This window comes from Callorhinchus milii, unplaced genomic scaffold (genome assembly GCF_018977255.1).
Source record: "Callorhinchus milii isolate IMCB2004 unplaced genomic scaffold, IMCB_Cmil_1.0 Scaffold5, whole genome shotgun sequence".
Lineage (NCBI taxonomy): Eukaryota > Metazoa > Chordata > Chondrichthyes > Chimaeriformes > Callorhinchidae > Callorhinchus > Callorhinchus milii.
Window position 1 is genome coordinate 31,685,623 of NW_024704746.1, and position 25,056 is coordinate 31,710,678.

Genomic DNA, 25,056 nt, shown 5'->3' on the forward strand with positions numbered 1-25,056 from the left:
TTATTGGTCTTCCAAGATCAGTGGCGGAGGCAGGCTGTGAGTAATTTGTTTTGGTTGAATTTGTCATTATATTATGGAGGCAGATCGATTGGTGTTAAGAGTAAATACTTTTCTTTTGTCATCCAATATAACTTCACATATGGGAGACTAATGCTCACCATATCAAGAATAAGTGAGGGAGGTTTGACAAATTTTGGTTGCCATTCCTTTGGGCTACAATTTGTATATGATCTGATGCACTATTTCTGATAGTGTAATCATTTCACTCTGCAATGTGATTATGCTGCAGTGTTATATAACATTGCACTGACATTCTGCAATGTTTATCAAATGCTGTGCTGTTTGAAGGTGGAATAAGTTTCTAGTTAGACTTTGTCTCGTGGCTTCACATGAGTTTCTAGATTTGGAATATTAATGAATAAGCCAATTCAGCATACAGAAGTAAAATTTGCATGATCCACATATATGGTAGTCATTCAATTAAAACAATTAGGTTAGGTTATTTATAGAATAAACCTAATATTATATTAGTAGTTCACTTAAATACATTCATTTTGCACATGCAATTAGACAGGACTCTATGGTAATCTATTTAACGGTGTATTTGAATATCTTCATTGTGTGTATAATATCTGATAACTACTTTTCACTTTTTTTGCAGGCTTGTATAGATGACAATTTGGATATGGTGAAATTCCTTGTGGAACATGGTGCAAATATTAATCAGCCAGATAATGAGGGCTGGATTCCTCTCCATGCAGCTGCCTCCTGTGGATATGTAGACATAGCAGAGTAAGTACACATCTGCACAGTTCTCTTTGCATGCTTCAGATTAACTCGTGTTTCCCCTCTAAAAGTTTCCTTTTCAGTCAGAGGAACAGGTTTTTGCTGTCAGATCTACAGAAGTTTGATGCAATTTTGGTGCCTTTTCTTTTTCTTCCCTGGCCTCCACTTATCAAATCTATGTGATCAGCACATTTGAGATCGAAAGGTCAATGTGGGGAATAAGCTTTGCTCCATGTATCTGCTTGGCAAGAAACTCAACCTCTCCAATGTTGCTCTGAATTTGTTACATTTCTATTACGTTGCACGTGATGAGGAATGTGATCTTATTGTATCTGGTGTACAACAAAAACTACTCGGATTTATGTAGCGCCTTTCATGCAGAGTAGCATCTCTGAGTACTGATATAGTCAACCTTCTTGGTTTAAAATGTTCTATTTGATTAGTATTTTAGTTTTACACACCAAGTAGGAAATACCAATTGATTGGAATTCTGGTTTTTGAGTTACCTATAATGGTACTGATAAAGGACTAAAAAATGCTCTAATATTTGATATGTCATAAGAGGATTTGAGTCGCTGTCTAGAAAATTCTCGTTAGTGGTGAAATTTAGTTATCCTCTTATCAGTAATTTATAAAGTTAATAGAACTGTCCCAAAGCAAAACTGAAGTCTTTTCAAGCAACACGACTTCAAGACGCACCACAATTTGCAATCCAGTTATGTGATAGTGGTGGTAGGTTTCCTTCTGCCTCATGACCTTATTGATCATGTCCTTGACTCTAGCTTTCAGGATCTAAATTGTGATCTGATGATTCTGGGAATGTTTTCTCCGCAGCCCCACAGAAGTGACCCATGGGGTTTGGGGTATCAGGTCTCACCAAATTTAACTTCTGGTCAGATTGCATTCATTCAATGTGATTCCCAGAAGTGTCTTGGTCATACAGCATTTTACAGTCTGTCAAAATCAGTGAACCTTCTCATACAGAACAAGACACATATGACGTGGCTTTTTCTCTATCACCCTCCCCTCCAACCCAGGTTTACATTTTTACTCAGCAGTTCATAATTCTTGTCAGCCTTTTAGGACAATGGATTTGTTTAAAATTATGTTAAATTATCTCCCCAGACTTCAGTTTAGGTCCAGAAAGGCATGCTCTTTGAAATAGTCATGACCACAATGAAGGTTTTGGAATAAAACACAGTTGATTGTCTTTTCCTGATAACCTGGTTCTTTAGCTGACCAGTTTTTAAAAATCATCCAGTTGTTGTAGTTTTGAAATACTGATACAATATAACGAAATACTTATAGGCAAGTGAGATTGTTTTCATATTTGGTTTACTGACTGACGTTTGATTATGTTATTACAGTGGTTGTTAGTGTGGCAGTTCAAGACCAGTTTATTTGGGGATAAATCATGATCTGAAGTCCACTGGTTACTTTCAGGCCGTTAGGAAGAGCTGGATTTATTCTTCTGTATAAGATTATGCAGATAAGTGGGGAATAGCACCAATGTTGTCTCCCTAAGATATTAATACATTATGGTTTAAGTCCAATCTCAAGGAGCATTTGTTCTATATTTCGATTGCCATTCCTGTGAGTTTTCTGTTTAAAAGAAACAAATCTTAGTGCCTGGTATTGTGATTCCCCCATCTATTGAATATATTTAAAACATGGTGAGTTCCATTCGCTGCTAAATACATTTTGATATACATTATGGCTGTTCAACAAAAATGCTATTTTAGCTCTGTAAATTGAGCAATTTAACAAATGGGAAGTTGCATTGTACTGCACTGGAGAACCTGCCAAAAAGTTGGAACCAGATTTCCACTCCTTTACCCAAGAGTTGAGATAGACATTACTGAACACTGCGTGAAGATTATTTTTCCCCCCAAGAAGTACAAGTGCTGATAGTTGAAAACAAAGCACGAGTTACAGTCGTAGAATATTTGCAACACAGAGAAGGTCATTCAGTCCATCATGACTCCAATATTGGAGTTCCCATAGAGCATTCTATTCTAATGCCATTCCACTGTCTAAATAACACATCGCATTCCCTTCATCTTTCAGCAAAAATATCTTTGAATTATGGTGTGCCTTTAATAGGATATAGTCGTCCCACTTATGGTTTATCAAAACAACCCAGGAAAAGTCCACAATGACATTTTTTAAGATATTGTTTGTGTAAAAGATGATGACAGTCTGAAGGAGAACAGTTCCCATTGACACTATTACTCTTGATACCGTACAAGCTATCTCAATAGTGTTTTAATCCAGCACCATTATGGTTTTACTTCTGCAGACATATACAGTTTGGTTGTTCGTTTTCTCAAATACAGTATTGACATATTTCCAACAGATCAATGTTTGCATTTATTGTGTATAAAACTAAGTATTTGCCAATCACTTAAATTTCAATCTTAGGTGTTCATGGGTAGACTTGTCTTCAATCCAGAAATGAGTCGCTCAGACTTGGCAATGCAAATTTTTAAACAAGCAAATTTTTAAAGAAACAAATTGTGCTTTGATGGCATGATATTAAATTGTATTGCCAATTCTAAACTTGTTTGTAAACTTAACTTTGAAGACGCTTCAATTTGCTACACTTCACAAAGTTTTACAGAAGGCCTGTATCTAAATGAGTGATGGAATCCTATCCTTGAGGTGAAGTAGGACGAGATGGTGTTTGATGAGAGCAAACATTGTAATTAGTGGCATTTGGTATGCAAATTAGATAGTGTTGGGTCTCAAAAATAACTTAAGACTTGGAGTGAATTTTAGCTAACTTTAGACTTGTATTTTAACCTCTTGAATGATATTGTGTTCATCCAATTTTGAGCACGGAATGTTTCGATAATCCAGTTTTTAACACCCATCCAAATTAACGGTGGATGACATCAATAGTTTTAGGTGCAGTATATACAATGCAAAATTCTCGGACATTTGTAAACTTTACGAATAACAAATCAAAGTTTGCAAATCCCTCATTAAGACCCTAAATGGTTACGCGTTGAATGATTTTGGATGTTCAGTTTCGGCCAAGAAGAATTGCAAAGTGACATAACTTTTTAAATACATAGTTGTGGCATTGAACAGTCATTTCCACTTGAAATGCATGAGAATATGGCGGTCTGGTTCCTACAAATGTGCTGTAATTTCTCTCAACTGTTCATCACAATGGAATGTCGGAATCAAGTCAGCCCTCTGTGGGGGTATTGGTAGTCCGGTTTCTTAGCCAAGTGGGTCCGCAGTGTTCCAATGTACTGCTGGTGGCATGGTTCATTGGTGGGACTTGCAAGGGCAGACGAGTCACTGGAGGCAGGGAATCTTTGCACTCAGCTCCAGTTAGACCTGCCAGGCAAAGCCCTGATGAATAGGGTGGTCCTTTCCGGACAAGCAGCGGGAAAGCCAATCTATGTGGTTTTAGCTGGTTAGACTCCAGCAGGACTCCAATGCACAGTCTGGAGTCCCCAAGCCTTGGCTCTTGCCAACCTGCATCTAATACGTTCTGGATTTAAGTAAGCAGGATGCATCCCTCCAGGAGACAGTGTGCATTCCATTCCAACAATCTATTGTGGGGATTTCCTTGTGGAGGTGGATGCATGGAATTCTCAGTTTGTTTTAGATGCTCTTAAGCATAGTGATAGGTTTCTGCACGTGGCTGACCAAAAAAAACCTTGATCAAAACAAGCTAGCTCTTCATTGTATGAGAGTTCCTAACTCTTCCCTCTACAAGCTGCAGGTTATTCAGACCACTGCAGCACTCCTGCACCAAACTGCATGAGCCATCTACCCCATTCTTGCCTGGCTTCACTGGCTCCTCATCCCCAGAGGATTGAGTTTAAGATCTTCGTCATCACCTTCAAAGCCCTCCACGGTCTTGTTCCTCCCTACCACTGCGACCTACTAACATCTTAACCTTCCACTCAGTAGGCACTCCGAGCCTCCTCTGTGTCCGCCCCACCCTTGTTGGTTGGGGCTTCAACCTTTCTGCCCCCACACTCTGGAATTCCATCCCAGAATTGTTTTGCCTTTTTCCCTTGCCTCTTTCAAGGCATGTCACAAGGTGTCTTCCTTTTGGACTGTGCCTTCGGTCATCCTCCCACCACCATCCCCTTCAGCCCCCATCCCTCCTGATTCCACCCCCAGCTCAAGTGAAAATCCTTGATTGTCCAGCACCTTGGGATGTCATCCTGATGTGAAAGACTGACTATGTGTAAAATTTGTTCTTGTATGGTTAAGTTGCCACACTGATGTATTTACATACTGACCCATTGGGGAACCTGTGAATCTAGGCTTTTAAAAGAAGTGATTACTTAATTATTCATATGAACATAGTTTTATTTGATTTGCAGTTTCATTTCCAGTGATAAAAGTTAAGCTTACAGAATGCATTGGATCCTCATGAGTCCACTGCAAATCTATGTTGAAGTAACCCTCAATTCAGGAAAAAATTAATTATAACACGGTTCAAATACTAGTTTCATCAATACATTGTGCATGTGGGTACTGAACTAATTGTGAGTTGTCAGTAGACTATAGCTGAGAGTACAATTATTTTGTCAGGATATTTCTAGTATGAATTGGAATGAAATCTTGTATCTATAATCTGTATTTTGTTCTGGTATCCACATTAAGTGTCCTTTGGTCTTCAAAAACGACAGACTTTAGAAAACAATTATGCAGATTATACAATCATTTCTGTTTGGCAGACAAATTCATAGAGTAGGCTGACACCTTCTACATGTTATCATGTGGAGTGACTCGTGTGTTGAAAGATTTGATGGATTTACTTGTTAGACTCAAATCCAGCTGTAAAAATGGGTACATGCCACAGAAATCTCTGCATTTCACCTACAAAGACGAGAAACTCTTTAGTATTGTATCCTAGCTTTTTCTCACCATTCTTCTCCCTCTTACTAGCACCTCTCAATCTCTTCTCTCTCCAACCTTCCTTTCTCTTTACCCCACTCCCCCATTCTGATGGGATCTCATCAGAAGACTGCATTCTTCTAGTTCTTATCTCAGCCAAGAGAGTTGGTGAACTTGAGGCAAATATTTAGAGTGTTTTAGTTATTAAAGACTCTTACCTTATTTAGCACAAGAATAAAGCAGCTTATTCACATCCTAAAATGGTATTGGGATCTGTGCGACTTGTGGTTGTTCATCTTATCTATTGAAATTTATTTTTACAATGTCGGTGTTTAAAAGGGCCTTTACCTTCAGTCAAAAAGAATCAAATGGCCTTCAAGAAACCTTTAAAGGCAAGAGTGTATAATAATAATAATCTTTGCATTTGATATAGCGCTTTTCACATCTTCTAGACGTCTCAAAGCGCTTTACAGAATATACTGTAAAGTGAATTGACTGTATATTTGTGGGCGAACACGGCAGCCAATTGCGCACAGCAATGTTCCACAAACAGTCGTAGATTGAAAATGACCAATTTATTATTTTTTTTTGGAGGGATTATTATTAGGCTCTGTGTGGAGTAAGGAAACTTGCCCAAGGTTTCGCCCTGACCTGCCTGGAATTGAACTCAGGTCTCTCGCTTGCAAAGCGAGTGCTCTAACCACTGAGCTACAGGACTCCGGATAAGATGACTAAAACAGTTGCATTTTTTGTTTTAATTATGGGACATTTGAGTATTAACAGCAAAGCAATTATTTTTACAATACATAGATTTAGCCATATTTGAAGTATTACAAGCAGATTTGGAAACCCAGTTTCAGAAAGTATATTGGTCATGGTGAGGATTCAGTGGATTTTCACTATAGTGATGCTAGAAAGAAGAGGATATAATAATTAGGAGAGCCTGGAACAATTGGGACTTTTTCACTCTAATGCAGGAGCCTAAGGTGAGAATCTAATGGGTTTTCAAATTCTTGAATGCTTTTAATCAAATAACTGGAGGCACAGTTTTTTACTGACTGGCAATCCAGTAACAAAAGGCTATTACTTTGAGGTTTATAAATAGAAGAAAGACACCAGCCAGAAGATGGCCAAATATGGCCAAACCTGTGTGCAGAGTAACCCTGTTATGAGGCACCGTGCTAGAGTCTGAGTCTGCTTACAATACAGGTGCTCAGTGGACCTGTGGTTACTGGCACATACTCCCCCGGCATCTTACAAGCAGGAAGCCGGCTGGTCAGCCACTAGTGCTTTCTGTTTTTAGTGCAAGATGTCAGAAGTGTCCTGAGACCCAGAAATGGGATCAGTGCTATTTTTTTCTACCAGACCAGTTATAATACTGCACCAGTAATTTTATGCACCCATAAAGGGTTGCCCTTGTGCTTTTTTTTTCAGTGTCTATTTTATGTTTTATACAGAGAGCTGTTCAAATATTGAATGGTTTATGATAATATTTGCATTTGATATAGCGCCTTATCACATTGCTGAGATGTCTCAAAGAGCTTCGCAGAAATCTACTGTAAAGTGAATTGACTGTATTTTGCGGGTGAAAAACGGCAGCCAATTGCGCCCAGCACTGTCCCATAATAAACAGCCATGGATTGATTGACCAAATCATGTATTTATTTATTTATTTATTTATTTGGGGCAAGTTGAGGGATCCACCAATCGACTAACAGCCAGGTTCCTACTTACTACTAGGTAAACAGACGAGTCTGGAGTAAGGAAACTTGCCTAAAGTTTCGCTCTGCCTGGGAATCAAACCCGGGTCCTCCCGTTTGCGAGGAGAGTGCTCAAATCAATATGCTACAGGACACCATGGGTATTGAAACCCATTCCAGTGCCACAGACGCGATGGGCTGAGCGACCTTTCTATGATTCTTAATTTCCCTTCCTCTTTCCCTAAACCTCCTGTGCCCCCTTTTCCATGGATGATTTGTCACCATTTTGTCCTATTAGCATTTTAGTTAAGTTTGCAGTTGACTTGGTTCTTGGAATCTTTATTGTGGTGATTAGGATGTCCAAGCTCATTTGCTCTAGGTAAGGTTTAGTTCTGGTTCTGCTAGGAAGCACAGCTCCAGCTCAAATAGGGAATTGAGTGCAATCAACATGCAGTCTGGAATATTCTGTGTTGCCTTGTATAGCTCGGGAGCTGATTACAAGAATTCCAGAATTAGCCCTAGGCTTACACAAGCTGTGGGAACTGCAGTCAGCCTGGTGACACCTGATACTGTCTGTGAGTGAGTGATGAGGAAAACCAATTCCCCTCTTTTTCACTCTTTTCCCCCCCCTCTCATTCACTCCTTTATTCTCCCCTCCCTCCCTGGTATAAAGCAGAGGATTAATAAGTGTGAAAATAAGCACATTTGGTCAGTTATGAAGAAAGGAAGGTTTATTAAAAGGGAGGAGGCACGTAGCGCAATATGATTCATTAACAAAAATGCTAGCACCTAGATAAGTATTTAAGTTGGATGTTGGAACATCAGTGGATTGCTGGAAAGAGGGTGGTGTGGGAAGTGTCAGTTGCTGATTGGTTTATAAGTAGGATTTACACAAATTCATGTTACATAACTGTAAAATCTGTGCAATGTTTGGAAAATATGTTGCAAAAGGTAGAAGTTTTATCATGAAACCAGGAAGCTTTAGGTTTTATTTCAATATAGTGTAAAAAAAACTGGATTTTTTGTTTTACCTGCAGCTTATGCTCCCTAAAGAATCTAATATTTTAACCTTGAATTAATAGGATAATTTTTTTCTGTCCAAAAAGTGTTCTTTTTATAATCAAATCAGAATGGAAACCTTAGTTAAATAATGGCAATAACATTCTTTACTTTTCACAGAAATGTGAGAGAGCCAAGATTAATATTTTTAAACGTAATTTTGCAGGTATCTAATTAGTCATGAAGCAAATGTAGCGGCAGTGAACAGTGAAGGAGAAACTCCGTTAGATATAGCTGAAGAAGAATCAATGGAAGAGCTCCTGCGGGAAGAAATTAATAGGCAAGGTAAGAAAATGGGGAATAATGGACCACCAAGCATTGTTACTGCAGCTGGTGCTGATCACATAGTACCCTCTGTATGGATTACTTTCAGTATATGAGGCATTTAATGTAATTTTTAACAATAAATGTTTTTGAACTATAATCAGACATTCAAATAGGAAAGTAACATCTGTCCTTTCCAATAACGCATGAAAGTGCCATTCTGCTTTGCACTTAAGCTGCTAGTTTTGCTCCTGCTATCTGCATTTGTTGCACTGAGATTTGCCGACTTGCACGAACAGCCTGCTCATCAACTTTGCAGCTGTGTTCAAGCATTTTATGCTAAAACTTATAGTTCCCTGGAATTTTGATTTATTTTGGGTTTAAACTTTGCCTCTAGTTTAGGTCATTTTTGTGGCATGATTCATCATGCTCAATATCGTTTAGTGTATCACCTCCGTGGCAAATTTGCCTCGTCCAAATTCTGGGTTTCCAGAAGTGTATTACCTTGGGATGATTTTTAAGTTGAAATGACACATAGCCAACATGTTTGGAAGAACAAAATGAAAGTTTGGGGGTGAAGCTTCATGGTTCCAATTGTTATCTTCCTCTGTTTTTATCAGTCTAGCAAATTGAGCACATTGAATACTCTTCAATGGGTTCTGCAACTGAGGGGACCCTCTTCTCATGAATCGAGGGCACCACATTCAGCTAACATTTTAGTTTGCCTCAGAGCAATTCACTTGGACTCTTTCCCCTGAATGCAAGTGCCGTGGACCATATTCCACTTTATCCTCTTTTTGGTGAAGTAGGACATGTTCAGGCTCATCACTAAACTTTGTGCTGAAATACCTCCTGCAGTTAAGATTAGCTCTTGTACAAGGATATGTATTTTGGACAAAGTGACCAATGTCACGTCGCATAAGGAGATGGAAAGACATTTCTCTGTTTTTCTTTAAATATATTTTCACATGTCATGTGGTATGGTAACATGAAAAAAAGCCATTGCTTGCATTGTTTATTAATATTAATATTATTGCAGGTGGATGCAAGTAAATAATTAGTTTTCTAAGAATGTTTAGTTTTTAATCTATAATCAGACTTAAAAAGAGTTTTTTTGTACCAGAGCCTCTTTAAACATTCAACAACCAAACCTTTTTAACAAGGCAGTTGTTTTATACCGTTTGTGCTGCTTTGACATTTTTAATGTGTGGATCGTTTTGCGTTTTGTATTTATTCAGTTTCTATTAACAATCTTATATAATGCCAGCGTTTGGTACATTTAGATTTCAGTGTTTCCTTCATTTAAACATTTTGTGTAGTCAACAAAAGTACATAATTTTCTGTAAGTGCACCTAAAGTGACCATTTCATACTGCTGAGCTGGGATCTGTTTTTTTTTGCTGATGAAATAGGAGTATATGTTTCAATTTTGACCTTTATTTCAGAATAATCAGAAATTTGGGCTCAGTAATAAACTCGTCGCAGAATTTCACTAAGATACAGGGAACAAGTTAAAATGTTTCAGTCCTTTGAAAAGTGTACGTTCCAGAGATGGTAGACAGGCAGAACTATGCACTTTAGTTTGTGACCTGAATGTATGTATCTGTGTGTGTGTGTATGTATATTTGATAGTATAATGTAATATATATACAATAGTATGTCCAATAATCCCTCCTAAAAATGGTCTTTCGCTTCATGGTTGTTTGCAGGGCATTGATATGTGAAAATTTACCTACAATTACACAATAATAATAATCCTTGCATTTGATATAGCGCTCTTTACGTCTTCTAGACGTCTCAAAGCGCTTCACAGAATATGCTCTAAAGTGAATTGACTGTATATTTGTGGGCGAAACGCGGCAGCCAATTGCACACAGCAGCGTCCCCACAAGCAGTTGTGGATTGAAAATGACCAATTTATTATTACTGTTTTTGTTTTGGAGGGATTATTATTAGGCGTGTGGAGTAAGGAAACTTGCCCAAGGTTTCGCCCTCTGCCTGGAATTGAACCCAGGTATCTCGCTTGCAAGGCGAGTGCTCTAACCACTGAGCTACAGGACTCCAATCACTATACTTTACAAAAACTATGAAAAACTGATGTTTTGAAGTGATAAGGCATGATGTCAAATGCAAGGATTATTATATTTATCTGGAGTGCATTAGGCATGTGGAGCCTGACACTTCACATAATGAATGAACAACAACTTGCAATAGCACACCTTTCACGTAAAAATACATTTCTCCGAGCACTTTACAAAATCTAATTCATAAGGTATTAAGCAAATGTTATAATTGAATCAAGTGCAGGTAATTTGTGCCAGCAATGACCCACAAAAGCAGTCAGATGAGTAGTAAATTAATTTCAATTTAGGATGAGAAGGGGAATGCAAGCTATTTCTTTGAAGTAGTAATGGCACATGGCCCCTTTACCTGAATCATGAGACAAACGGGGCCTAATTTGAATAACTTAATGCAAGAATGTAATGTTCTAAGCTCTGCTTCCAACTGAAGGCTGTACTCCTGTAATGATTTAGCATTATTAACATTGTCTCTTCTGCTGAAGATCTCTAATCTGTTTCTTGATGGGCATATTAAATAAGATGAATAAAGGACATAAAATATAAGAAATAAATTAACCAGAAAACCACATTGAAAGTGAAAACATTTTTTAAAAAAAAGTTTTTAAAAAAAACTTCACAAACTAGTTGTGCTGGGTGAGTGACAATTTTGTGGATTTAACATATTTTTAAATAAACTTTCTGTAAGCATAATTTTTATATCAGAACCAACCCTTAATTAAGGTTGAAACTCATTTGAGTGCATATGCTAATCAACTTTGTGAAATGTAGGTTTCCATTATTCAAAACTGTTCATTTTTAAACAATAGTGTAGTACTAGGTTTGGTTCTAATGTCATACCTGATCTTAGTTACACCTGATTGTCCTTATCATAATGAAATTGTAAAGTTCACTTTCATAAAGCAATGCCTACTAAAATAGCAGTGAGCAACATTGCCCTCTTCAGGCAAGTCTCCTTGGAAGTGTTCGCTTTTAGTTTCTAAGGTAATTACGTCATTGACGATAATCATTTACTTTTACTGAAATAGCAACAGCATTTTCAAATCGTGTAATGGAAATGTGAAATCAATAAACCTGTTTTCGTGAAAAGGCTTGGAATTATTGCGGCAAAACTACATTTTGCAAACCAACATTTATTTGTTCACCGGTTTTCATGTTCCAACATAATTTTGTAATCCTTCTGGGTAGTATAAGACATTGGCAAAATTAAAGATTTTTGCTGAGAAATATTTAACAGCATTGGAACAAGAGCTCCTAAGTTATTTGATCTGTTCAAGTCTATCCTCTTGTCTCATTAAGTCATATCAGCCATTTATAGTTTTAAATCCAGTTTCTTGCACTCCCATTGTATCTTTAGCTCACAAACCTATAATCTCCCTTTTGAGCACCTTGATTGAGTGTTTATTTATGGGCAGTGCATTTATCTTTTTTTCTTTTGCCTGTTAACCACTAGCTCTAATTTTAAGATTATGGTCTCCTGTTCTGGATTTGGCAACCAGAGGGATGAATTGTTCCCTGTCTACCTTGGTAATTTCCTTCAGTCTCTTGTGTTACACAACTCATCCAGATCATCATTTACCCTCTTCAACTCTAGGGAATGTAACACAAGGTTACCTAGTGCTTCATTTTAGCTAAATCTCATCATGTTGAGCATCATTTGGTTAATCATGGCTGTTGTCACCTTTCTAACAGAGGGTTTCCAAAACATGCTTATCAGACCTGCAGAATTTACCTCACTATTTGTGTTCTAAAAGGACCATTACTTTGAAAGCAATATCTTCAATTAATAAGACTGCTCTATTTAAGATTTCTGGCCAGACTGTAATCATCTTGGGAATCATATCTTTGGTTTCGAATTGTCACATTACATACCGTTCCCTTTTATCTTGTGTTTGTACTGGAAGTTGTTTACTGTACGAAAGCTCCTTTTATGTCTGTGTGCTTCTAAATATGTTTACTGTAGTGAGGCTCCTTTTATGTCCATGTGCCTCTAAATATGCTAACTTTGAATGTTAGTAAAGAATACATATATAAAACAATTTTATTAATCTTTTATTAAATTGGTTTGTTCATTAGGCGTGGATATAGAATCAGCTCGGAAAGAAGAAGAACGAATAATGCTTCGTGATGCACGACAGTGGTTAAACAGTGGGCAGATAAATGACGTTAGACACCCAAAATCTGGGGGAACAGCACTTCACGTAGCTGCAGCTAAGGGCTATACGGAGGTTTTAAAGTACGTATATAAAATTGCTAGATTGTCTATTTACTTATTCAAATGGTGAAGCCTAAATGCAAATACTGGACAACTAAAATTTATTTAAAATCCATCTGAAAATGTTATTTATCCATAATACTTGTTTCTTCTCACAGGCTTCTAATCCAGGCAGGGTATGATGTAAATATCAAGGATTATGATGGCTGGACACCACTTCATGCTTCTGCGCACTGGGGTAAAGCAGAAGCCTGCCGCATCCTAGTAGAACACTTCTGTGATATGGAGGCGATCAACAAAGTGGTTTGTTACCAGTTACATTTTGATAATGGCTGCAAGCTTATCAAAAATAAAATCAGCAAATTATCAAGTTATTGTAGATTTTTTGGGGCGAGACTGAAGAGGACGTGAAGGTAAAAGGGAATTTATAGGGTATCCATTGGCAAGTATTGTACCTCTCGACTTAGAATTCAGATATCAGATAAGTTGATTGAAATGAATGCTTCATGTGATGTTCCTATGGTTATTAGCAGCTATGATGTTGTATACTTTTCACTTAAAATACTTATAATCATTTTTCTTGCTAGCTCCACAGCCACCATTTTGATTTTATCACTTCCAAGTAGTTTTATCAAGTATCTGAGTTGTGTTAAAATCTGAAAATCTTTTAACATCATTGTACAGCATTCATCACAGCTATCGTAACATAGCAATGTTGTGTAGAGAACTGGTTCCCCAAAACATCTGCTGAGCGCCTAAACTTTCCACAGGGACAAACAGCTTTTGATGTTGCAGACGAAGATGTTCTTCGGTACTTAGAAGAGTTACACAAAAAGCAGTCTGTGGTGAGTTTTTAAAACTATTGAACTATGTTTGACTATTTACATATTTTTCAGGAGTGGGGATAGGCAGGAAAAGTCCTCAAATACAATTCTATAATTGCTTTATCATGAATATATCTGTAGCAGCAAATAAAGCAATCTACCCAATCTCCACACACCAATATAGCTCTTAAGTATTTACCATGGAGACTATATATGTTCTGTTAATACTGTAATACTGGAGTGGGTTCAGGGGATAAGGGAAAATACAACTTGAATTTATGTAAAGTTCTTCATGCAGGATAACGTCTTGGAGCACAGGGTTAAAATAAATAAAAGTTGCTAGTGAGACGCAAACCAAACGAAAGATTTTTTTAAAAAAATCTTGCACAAGGAGTTGGGAAGGTCACTGAATGACATGTAAACTTACCAAACTCTTAACCTCATTCAGTGTTCCCATGAGTAGGAATGTTACACAATACTCATGGGACATCCCACATAACTTCCCCTTTGCGGGGATGACTAGGAGTTTCTATTTAGGAAGAACATCCACTGGAGGGTGCTGTTTCTGGACATTGAGTGTGATTGTCACTCTCCTGGCTTCTCCCTACACCTGGCTCCTCCCTGCGGAGCCTGAAGACAGTTGACCTGTGTCATTGGGTTCTCATTTACCTAACCCCGATATCCCAGAAGCTCAGGTCAACTACGTTGTAATGTTAATACAGTAACGACGCTATGTTAGATTAAGATATCTGGTGAAAAAGGTGCTTCATTTGGGTGAGAAAAGTCAAAATGTGTCTGAGGTTTATTGGGTTGATGACTTTTCCCACCACAAATTTAGGCTCTTCATCATAATGTGTAGGTAGATGAGGATTTCCCCCTCTAAATGGATCTGCTTGAATTTATTTTTAGTGCTTTTGATGGCGGCAAATTAACTGTTTGAATTGTTTTCAATTCAAAAAAACTAGCTTTTTGGATATATATTCACCCAGGATTTAATTAAAAATGTATTAATATTAAACTTGTGTGATCTACTATAATAAGCTTTAGAAAATTGATACAGTATTAACAATTGTCATCCCTGCTGGTCATACTTTATTTCCACAGCTGCTCAGTGAGAAGCCAGCAACTAAATCACCACTTATTGAGTCAACTACAACATTGGAGAACAATCAACAAGTAAAGTTAGTTAAAAAGTAAGTATAAATGAGGTTTCTTTAGGAAATTGCATCATTTATCAACCTTTCCTTTTGTTCTTTTGAATGCTACAGTTTATGGATTGTAAAAGTTTGTTTACAAAATTTGATTTGATCTGTTAAACTCTTATCAGCAAAGAAGCACTACTGAATGAACAAAAGAACGCAGCCCACATAGAGGCTTTGGAACAGGAGAAAGTGGATGAAGAGGAAGAGGGCAAAAAAGATGACTCTAGCTGTTCCAGTGAGGAAGAAGAGGAGGAGGACTCAGAGTCTGAAGCCGAGTCAGGTATGCTGTTCAGCAGTTTGATTTTGTCTGCAAATTTAGACAAACTTGAATTGTTAGACCATCTGAAATTTCACTCTCACCAAGATGTCTACATCATGTGGAGTAACTTTGAAAATGCCTGATCAGATTGTTTTATATTTAAAAGTGAATTGCTTTTGGCAGTAATCTGATTTGGAATAAAAATGTATCAGTAAATTATAGTTGGATGAATGTCATGTTCTAGTTTTCTTGTAAGATGTGCAACTGACTAGAAGTTGCCAATCAGTTTATAGCAAATTGTATTACATAGTACTTTGTAGGATGACACTTACGCATTTATTTGTTCTTCATTCATAAATTTATTCTTTTTCAGAGAAAAGCAAACCTACAGTACCTGTAAATATTGTAAATCATACCAATAGTGGTAGTATACAGTCAGCATCAGTGGCTCCCTCAACTGTGTCTACAAACCAAGTTGCACCAACATCACCGGTTAAGAAGGTATGGACTATGAGCAAATTTGTACATTATATAACAAAAGGGGTAGCTCAGTAACACTTAACAATTTGTTAGAGATTTGAATCCCAACCTTTTTTTTAAACCTAAGTTTCAGCATCTTCTGTTGGGCAGGTTACTGTTAGAGGCAGTAGATGGGACACTAGAAGATGGGGATGCCTTTCTCCTGAGGGAAAGGCAAATACTGACCTGCATAAGTTAATTTTTTGTTAACAAATTTATGTAATGGTATTGATGGCAATGATGAAAGGTGTTGCATTCTGAGTATGAGTCAGTTCCTCATCGCTGCTGGCACTCAGCAGACCTGGTGTTCCTATGCTTTAGGGCTTAATCATAACGTGGCCAACTGTGGGTTCCTCTTTCTTTACCAGCATGCAAGAAGCTGTTTTTTTTCCCTCACCATCAGCAGAGTTTGATTGTACTTTATTCTGATCTAACTATAAGACCTGGTAATTGTTTTGTTCTTCCTGAGCAAAAACATCCACCTGCGAATGCAGAATGGTAAAAAGCAAGGAACTCATTTTCTGAGGAATGATCGGTCACTCGTACTCGTTGGTCATTTCCATCACTCACACTGTAAGATTCTGGGCACTAGCTCCCAAATGAGACCTGCTTAAACCCTGGCACAATATTAGTAACACCAGTTTAATGCCTTCAATAATTTTTGCTACCTTTGTGGCTGAAGGTAAAGCATTAGGCAGAGTCAGTGAGGGCCTTTGGGTGGTAAATCTGAATGGATACAAATATATATCGGTAACATTACATAATGGAATAATACCAAGTACTAAAGTATTAGTATTTCTGGCATTTCATGATATTTACGGTGATCCCATTTTATGGCACTTTGCTAAAGTGTAAGTCTGTGGACCCTCAGTAACCAGAAGCTAGAAATGCTTTTGAGAGTGGTCGTGGTGTTTTTTTCATGGACCTGTTATGACTGGGTCTAATTTTATAGACCCAAAACACTGCACAAAACAGGGTCACCCTGTATAGATATCAGTAAATCACAGTTTAAAGTTGCTTACAAGGGGCATAATTTCATACATAGGATTCCATATGTTATTGAAGCAGTTTGTGGTTCTTTATCACTGAATATTTTGAAATGGGCAGAATATTGAGTTGAAATTGTGTCAGCTGCTACACAAAGAGGACAGCTTCATACACAAGCAGCGTCTTGCCATTCTCTGATAGAAGACTAACAACCTGATTACAGTATTTTGGAGAAGATTAAAAACTGAAATGGTGTAATGCATTCTCAACATCTACAGCATTTCTTTGGCCTAGGTTTCTGTGTAGCCTGCTGAATAGGATACATTGTTCAGTCATTGTAAAAAAAATATTCTCCCTATTGATTGAAGTTCTCGATGGTGATGGAGTAATGTTTGCTGATTGCTTATGCGTGTATTTGGCTAGGGCTGGGTCCATTGTATAAAGAGTTTGTAAGCAGATGACGGATCCTGCTATCTCCATTTGGTACTGTTTAACGAATTTAGCTCCCCGAGGATACTCAGTGATGTATTTGTTTTGGTGGCCCAGCTAAATTGTTGTTTGTGTAGAAGTTGCTGAGTGAATATTGCTGTCAGTTTGTGCTGTGGACTCAAGGGTTTACCCATCCAGTCATGTAAGCTAAAGCAGAACCTGATTTCCTTGCCTCTTTAAATTGGACAGTCTTACAACAACTGTTGATGATAATTGAGAGGCATGTCAATCTGACAATAGTTGAACTTTTGAGCTGAACATGAAGAATCTGCTTCAAAGGAGCCATTACCTATAAAATATTCACTTCATTTATCAGTCATTTTGCAAAGCATTTGAGTTATTTATTTTTATGTGTACGGCTCTGTATAAGGGCACATTGTCAGTGTTGTAGATCTGTAAATTACCCATATGTTGCAATGAGTTGAGTTATTCTTTTCCTTTAAATAAGTTATTGATAAGGGATGTTTTTTAAAATTCCAAAATAATACCTGTATGTTCAAACAGTGGACCTTCAATTTTCCATCAGATAATCAAACGTTCTACAATATCTGGAATGTTTTAATTAGTAGTTTAGGGAGATTCAGTGCAAACTAGATTTCCTTCACATGGTTTATTCATAAGGTACCAGCAGTAACATTAGATAAAGCATTGATGTATTTGGTGAAATTTATATTTTAGTGACTAGCTTATCTTCATCATGGACAAATTTTGAGTTTGAAGATGTTAGAATGGTATTCAACTAATGAGGAACTTGTAATTTTGAAACCTTTCAGTACACGGTACAGAGAAATTCTTTAATGGACAGCTATCTGCAATCCAGACGACAATTTTGAAAGGCATAATAAATTTGGTCCAACTTGTGGTCCTAATTTGTTAAAGATCTGAAAGGTTGTAGATTCATGTTGGCGCTATTCATTAAACGCTATTTGTTTAATTACCTGCTGGATCCTGATCAACTTATCTCTGTGTGTGACAGACAGCCTAGCTTGATTGTCTGCCATTTTCTCATTATACTTTCTGTTTTAATTGGCTTCAGTATGAATTCATTACTCCAGTCATGCCTGTGGCGGATCCAGCATCTTGGCGTCAGGGCTTGCGCAAAACTGGCATTGTTCTTGTGCCTCAAAAGGGTGAAAAAGTTATGGTGAGCTGCCTTGTGTGAGCAGACGTGTGCAGTTTGACATTTAATGGTGAATCAGAGATATCCCACATCACTCTTGCATGTTGTGCTCACTTATTTTTATGTATTTTCAACAGAAGTAGTTCTGATGTGTGAATATTTGAGTAAAGATTTTGCGTTTTGTGTGTTTTGCGCACGTTTTGCTTCCTTTATTTTAATCTATTCTGGAAGCTGCATGAAAAATTATTAGGAAATTCATCCCATCAGTTTTTTAACCACTAATTGTTTTCTGTCTTTTGATTTTTTTTCCCCCCCTGTTGGCAGAACTGATACTGATGCAGCCATTGCATTTTCAGTGTTGTCTTGCAAAATGGTGTAGTATTAATAAGCCTTTGCCTTCATCAAACTGTTTGTTTGAAGGATTTAAAATGTGTAAAAGGTTAAGGATAGGGTAAAATAAATTGGATTAGGGTGAGTTTTATTCTGTTGGGTCATGTATTTAATTTGGGAGAAGATTTGGAAATGACCACTTTGCTGCAAATTATGATTAATCAGTTTCCTGTTTTTAATTTTTCAGTTAATGTTTTAGTGGTAAAATCTGTATTTATCTGATGAGAATTACATGGACAATATTGTATATTTGCAATAAATTGAAAATGTACAAATAAAGGGACAATGGAATTGTGAAAGTGTGAATTGTGTAGTGCTATACCTTTCATGTGCTCTATTATGTGAGCTATATAAGAACTATATTGATCAATTCCTATCCTCTTTGTGAAGGGAATGATTTTTATTCATTTGGTGTATGGGTTTTTAGAGATTCATGTGTTGGATGCTGTAAACACTTCAATGTACCATTGTAATGATCAGCTGAAACAAACGCACGCTGATTTACAAAATGCAAGTTGTCTTTTTTTGAAAATAGAATCCCAAGTGAGATTTTGTTTCCAAAGCCCTTTGGCAAAGGAACCATGGATTTGTATTTATTTAATAGTCATTTATATATATTATCCCACATGCCTAATAATAATCCCTCCAAAACAATAATAAATTGGTCATTTTCAATCCACGATTGTTTGTGGGACACTGCTGTGCGCAATTGGCTGCCGTGTTCGCCCACAAAAATACAGTCAAATCACTTTGCAGTATATTCTGTGAAGCGCTTTGAGACATCTAGAAGACGTGAAAAGCGCTATATCAAATGCAAGGATTATTATTATTGTCTTGTTGGAATTAGAATGATTTAAATCTAGCTAGCTGTGGGATCAGGATTGAATTCATTTGTGAAGAAATACTGTGCAGTCCTTGATCACTTCTGGATGGGATTGTAGGTGTTTTCTGTGTTTTCCTCACTGTGGAAATAGGAACTTTCTTAAAAAAGCATGTGGTTTTATTAAAACCTAGTAATTACTAATATCAGAATTGTTCCTTTCGATATTAATACTTTTGAGTTTGATATTACTCAGGCTGGTTGAGTATTACTATTGTCACCAATAGAGTTGGATAGTGTGTGACCACCTTTTATCAAGCCATCAAATACATACCTAATTTACACCATGATCGAAGATCAATAAGCAATATGATGCCACTTTAGTTTTCAATCTTTGTTTACAGTTTACCACTCCATTCACAAAACCTAAAGAGGAGGAGAAGAAGAGGAAAGACGATGAAGAGAAAAAAGATGCATCTCCAGCATCGTGGCGGTCAGGGCTGCGGAAGACTGGGAGCTATGGTGCATTGGCTGAGATTAGTGCTTCTAAAGAGGGACAGAAAGAGAGAGACCCTGTAGGTGTGATGCGTTCAGCCTCAAGTCCACGACTCTCATCCAGTTTAGATAACAAAGATAAGGTAACTAGCGTATATGTTATCTAATAGAATATGTTGTAGTCCGTTCGGTTTGGTATTGAGTTACCAGAGGAAAGTGGGATCTTAAATGAACAAATGAGGTGAAGTATGAAAGTTGGATTCAGTCCCCTCTTCATACCCAAATAATTAAATCTGAATCCATAATGCAAAAATATTTGAAGTTTTTAAAAAAAAATATTTAAGACCTCTGGAAAGTTCCAAGCCACTACCAGAGTAGCAATATGTTCTACTCTCCTCTATTGGAGACTTGCTCACTCCTCAGATTGACAAGATTGAGGAGTGTTTTTTTTGGGGGGGGGTGGAAGAGGAGCCAAGGCGGAGGGAAAAGACTGAGACCAGACGATCTGAAGACCAATTTGTACTAAGGACCAAAAATGCCAACTAAACTGAAACAATTTCTATTAATGTCACCAATGCACAGTAGAAATGCTTTACAGATCTAAGCAGTCACACATTTTCATTTCCATCTTTTTCCCAAGGAGAAGGATCAGAAAGGAACCAAATTTGCATATATTGCACCTACGATCCCATCAAGAAGACTGGCCAGTACATCTGATGTTGATGATCGAGAAACCAGGTGACATCCTGTTAAACTTGGTCATTGTATTGTTCATTTAAAGTATTTATTTCCGTGAATACTCAAATCATGATTGCTCCACAGAGATTCTGCTACTATTCTGACGCGATGTGGGTCTTACACAAGGCGACGGTGGGAAGATGATTTGAAGAAGAAAGAAGTAAATCATACTTCTACCCCTGAAGGATCTACATCACAAAATGCTGCTTTTACCAATTTACCTGTAGTGCCTAGTTATCAAAGAAGGTAATTGGAAGCTGTCAATGTGAGAATCGTGTCTAGCTGTTTGATTTATATGGGTTTTGTTGATATGGAAGGAAGAATAGGTAAAGCTTACAATTTTAATGCACTAAAATGAATAAACTATTTTTTCATTTCCTCCCATCCCATCACAAATTGCTTCTAGTGGTGCTCTGACTGAGCCACTTGTGAGTTCCATTTGTCTTGATTAAAGATATTTTGGGGGCTACTGTTAGATTATAGGCCAGGATCATGAACCTATGAAGTGATAATGTACTTAATTCTTCTCTCCATATGAATTTGAATGAGCCCATTGCTCAACAGAAAGAGACCAAAGTGTATCATTGGGTCTTCCATTTACTCCCTTGGATGATGAAATGCTTTCTTGGCATTTGTGTCAACAATTCCTGTGTGTTTTTTGAGTTCAGTGATGAATTGACATCTATTTTGAGTATTCTTACTATAATAATAATAAAAAATAATCCTTGCATTTGATATAGCACCGTACCACGTCGTTGAGACGTCTCATAAAGCGTTCCCAGAATATGTTGTAACGTGAAGCGACTGCATTTTGTGGGGGTGAAATGCAACGTGCATCTAAAAGACTAACTCAGTCATGGGCATATTGAAACTTTTATGTGCTAGATTTCTCCTTCTCAGAGTCTTTTTGAAGTGTTCTAGATTTCTCTTTTATACTCTTCCAAAAATTTTAATTGTAAAGCCTAGTGTCAATTTATCCTAGTCCCACGTACTGTAGGCTAACGCTAGCAAGCTTGCATTAAAGAGACTTTTAAGAGACATCAACAACAACAACATTTCATTTATAGAGCGCCTTTCACGTCGGGAGGATGTGAAAATAGGTCAGGACCCGAGCATTGGGGGGAAATGGTCAGGGTGAGGGGACGTGGAGCAGACCGGAGCCGGAGGAACGGAGGGTACGGGCAGCTAGGTAGGGGAATAGTAAGTCGGAGAGGTAGGAGGGAGCAAGGCCGTGAATGGCCTTGTAGGTGAGGATGAGGATCTTGAATTCGATCCTCTGGGGAATGAGGAGCCAGTGGAGGCGAGCAAGGGTGGGAGTGATGTGGTCGTGAAGCCTGGTGCGGGGCAGTACATGAGCTGCAGAGTTCTGAATGACCTGCAGCTTCTGGAAGGAGGTGCCGGGAAGGCCGGCGAGGAGAGAGTTCCCATAGTCCAGCCTTGAGGTGATAAAGGCGTGGACGAGTTTCAGCAGCGTGAGGGGTGAGGTAGTGCCGTAGTCTGGCGATATTCCGGAGGTGATGGAAGGATCAAGACCCTCATAACGTGAAAAGTGCTATATAAATGTAAAATGCTATTGTATAAGCAAAGAAGTCATTCTGTAATTTGAAAATCTTAATGTGTTTTATATTAGATGTGATTTTCAAGGAATTTGGATGTTCTTAGCCAAGTACCTCTGATGGGCAATATTCTGTGTACAGTTGCATCTTGCTCCTAAATGCATGGCTTCTGCTTTATGTCCGATGTCTTGCATTGTCTTGAACTACTTGTAAACTTAAGTGGTATAGTTTGAAGAAAATAGAGCAATGGTTAATGTTATCGTAAACCATGATTCTGTTAAAGTTGACCTGGCAAATTCTCAAGGAAAGGAACTTAAATATAATAACTTACAGTAGAAATCAGATTTCTAATAAGAAGTAACAATATCTGACAGCACCAAATGCTAGTTCTAAATCAGATTTGTGTTATGTAGCAAGCAAAGAAAGAAACGCCAACTTTTCATCAGTTAACAGCTGAAAGTCTGTAGAAATTTTCAAGTTTACTATGCAAATTTTCAGAACACATGTGTCACCATCTAATGCTAGAATGCTGGCATGTCTTTCAACCACAACAACAACAAAATTACATTTTTATAATGCCTTTTACGTCAGGAGGACATCCCAATATTGGAGAGAGAATTTAGTTGATTTTGATAACAGTGGATTTGCATTAAGTAATTTATATTACCAAAAGCTCTGTGGCAGCATTTGGAACACACTGTTGATTTTGCATATTGGCATTCATAGTCAAATATTGAAAAGCACTTGTTTAGTATTTAGCATTTGTTTAACTTGAATGCTTGCATACAATTTTTGGTTTGCGTTTCTGTGTGTTTTTTCAGTTGTGCGCATGATAGCATGTGTTTCTAATGCTTTTGTTCTCTTTTGCTCATTTTTTTTTGTTTTGATGATGTGCTCTCTTGCTTGGTATGCATGCAGTAATTCGTACCTGCTAGCAATAGGCAGAAGTAGCAGTGCCAGAGATCTGCCAGCCAACTCGTCCTCAGCCATCAGCTTGGATTCTACTAATTTTAAATCTAGGCACCCACCGTCAGCTCACTATTCATCTTACAACATCTACAAAAGGTATCATCCCAGCCTCTTTGAAAAGGCAGTTTTCTTACTTTTGCAAGAGTGCTTCCTGCTTTATGGTGCATGTGTGTGGTTGTTTGTGTTCTCTTTCAGAATATTGTGTTATCTTTGCTTCTGTTTTGACTAAGATACAGAATAACCATCATCAGCTTGGTCTCAGATAAAGCATTGCTTTCTGTATTGCTAGTATTTTCAAGTAATATTTTGGCACAGTGTCAGTTATACCTACCATCGTTTAAGTCTTCTCGGTTAAAATTGATACGGTAAGAAAAGTGTACTCTGACAAACATTTAGTTTTGTTCTTTACTCATTGGAGAAGAAAACAATTATTTATTTTGGGATTTCTAAGCTCTTGTAATACCTGTCTGAGTAAGGTATATTGAGAATGCTTCAGTCACATTGGCCCAGGTTTGTTGTCTTTATAACCTGGTCCTGGTGAATTGTCTACTGATTCATGACTGAGAGTATTTGTCCGGCAATGTGCTTTGGATTCTGGCCATTAGCTATAGATGTTCCACTGGGGTTGATGCATTATTCCATGTTTCATAATGAGGTTACCAAGGGCTGGGAGGAGGCGGATTTGTGGAGAGAGAAAGCGGCTTTGTTGAAACTTTCTCAACCAAAGCAGATTTACATGAGAGAAGAGAGTGACACTGGTTTTCTTGTTGAAAGTAATATTTGCACTTTTGCAAATGTTTCCTGCTCAATATATTTGAATTGTTTAATTCCACTTCCATTCCACTACTAGTGAACTTCGTCCGCAATTTGTATAAGTATCGTTCACTCTTCTAGTGAGCTGTTTTTTGGGGGGAGCATGTTGACTAATGAACTCGAGAAAATGTTCTTGGCTTAAAACTAGAGGAAATAAAAACTTTTTCTGGAAAGTTATGTTTCACACACAACTTCTCCATAGAGATGATGCCCAAACAATCAGTTATTCCTGCCGTTCATGATCTATGGCACAGGTGAACAATACTCCTCATAAAACATTTGAATACAGCATAGTTATACAGCAAAATCTTTAATAGCGCAACAAAAGCTTTAAAAGTACTCTATCTTTGGAGATTAGTCTTTTAAATTGTTGGTGTCATTAAAACAAATGTTTTGTTGATGTGCTTTCTTTTTCTTCAGTAGCTCTTTTGGTAAACGGAAAGAAGATCTCATCGGTCCTATTCCAAGTAACAAAACTTCAGCTACAACACTAACAACTGTTACCTCATCAAACAGCCTGCAATCTACCACTTCCACAAAGACTCCTGCCACCACGTCACTTAGCAGGTAAACATTCAAACAAAGTTTTAGGCTTTGCATTTTTTTTGTGTTTTTATGCTTTTTCTTTGTATGCCATAAGGATGCGGGGACTTAATTCATTGTACACTTGGACTCTTCCTTGTTAACTCTTGCATCCAAATTAAATACCAATGACTGGTTGTTATATAGTTCAGATTTGTATTACGAAGATCTGAACCAAATTTCCAGGACTTGCCCAAATATGGAGAGACAGTTCTAATGGAAGGAATGTTAAAACATTCAGGACATTGGTGAGTCCTGGAGGAAGCATATCATTTAGACGTTGAGCTGAGTTTGCCTTCCAGCTGCTAGACATTCATCTCTCC

The 25,056-nt window shown here is 37.6% G+C and overlaps 1 protein-coding gene across 3 annotated transcripts in view; it reads left to right on the forward strand.

The window, feature by feature from the left end:
- The window catches only part of ppp1r12a (protein phosphatase 1, regulatory subunit 12A), a 69,189-nt gene that overhangs the window by 21,695 nt on the left and 22,438 nt on the right, over nucleotides 1-25,056 (forward strand). For all 3 annotated transcript variants that reach the window (XM_007895361.2, XM_007895359.2, XM_007895362.2), the window contains exons 2-14: nucleotides 662-792; nucleotides 8,581-8,699; nucleotides 12,832-12,991; nucleotides 13,129-13,273; nucleotides 13,741-13,815; nucleotides 14,899-14,987; nucleotides 15,122-15,276; nucleotides 15,629-15,756; nucleotides 19,985-20,218; nucleotides 20,716-20,813; nucleotides 20,898-21,059; nucleotides 23,288-23,434; nucleotides 24,572-24,718. In XM_007895361.2, coding sequence (XP_007893552.1) covers nucleotides 662-792; nucleotides 8,581-8,699; nucleotides 12,832-12,991; nucleotides 13,129-13,273; nucleotides 13,741-13,815; nucleotides 14,899-14,987; nucleotides 15,122-15,276; nucleotides 15,629-15,756; nucleotides 19,985-20,218; nucleotides 20,716-20,813; nucleotides 20,898-21,059; nucleotides 23,288-23,434; nucleotides 24,572-24,718 — 1,790 coding nt within the window. The remainder of the gene's footprint in view (nucleotides 1-661; nucleotides 793-8,580; nucleotides 8,700-12,831; nucleotides 12,992-13,128; nucleotides 13,274-13,740; nucleotides 13,816-14,898; nucleotides 14,988-15,121; nucleotides 15,277-15,628; nucleotides 15,757-19,984; nucleotides 20,219-20,715; nucleotides 20,814-20,897; nucleotides 21,060-23,287; nucleotides 23,435-24,571; nucleotides 24,719-25,056) is intronic.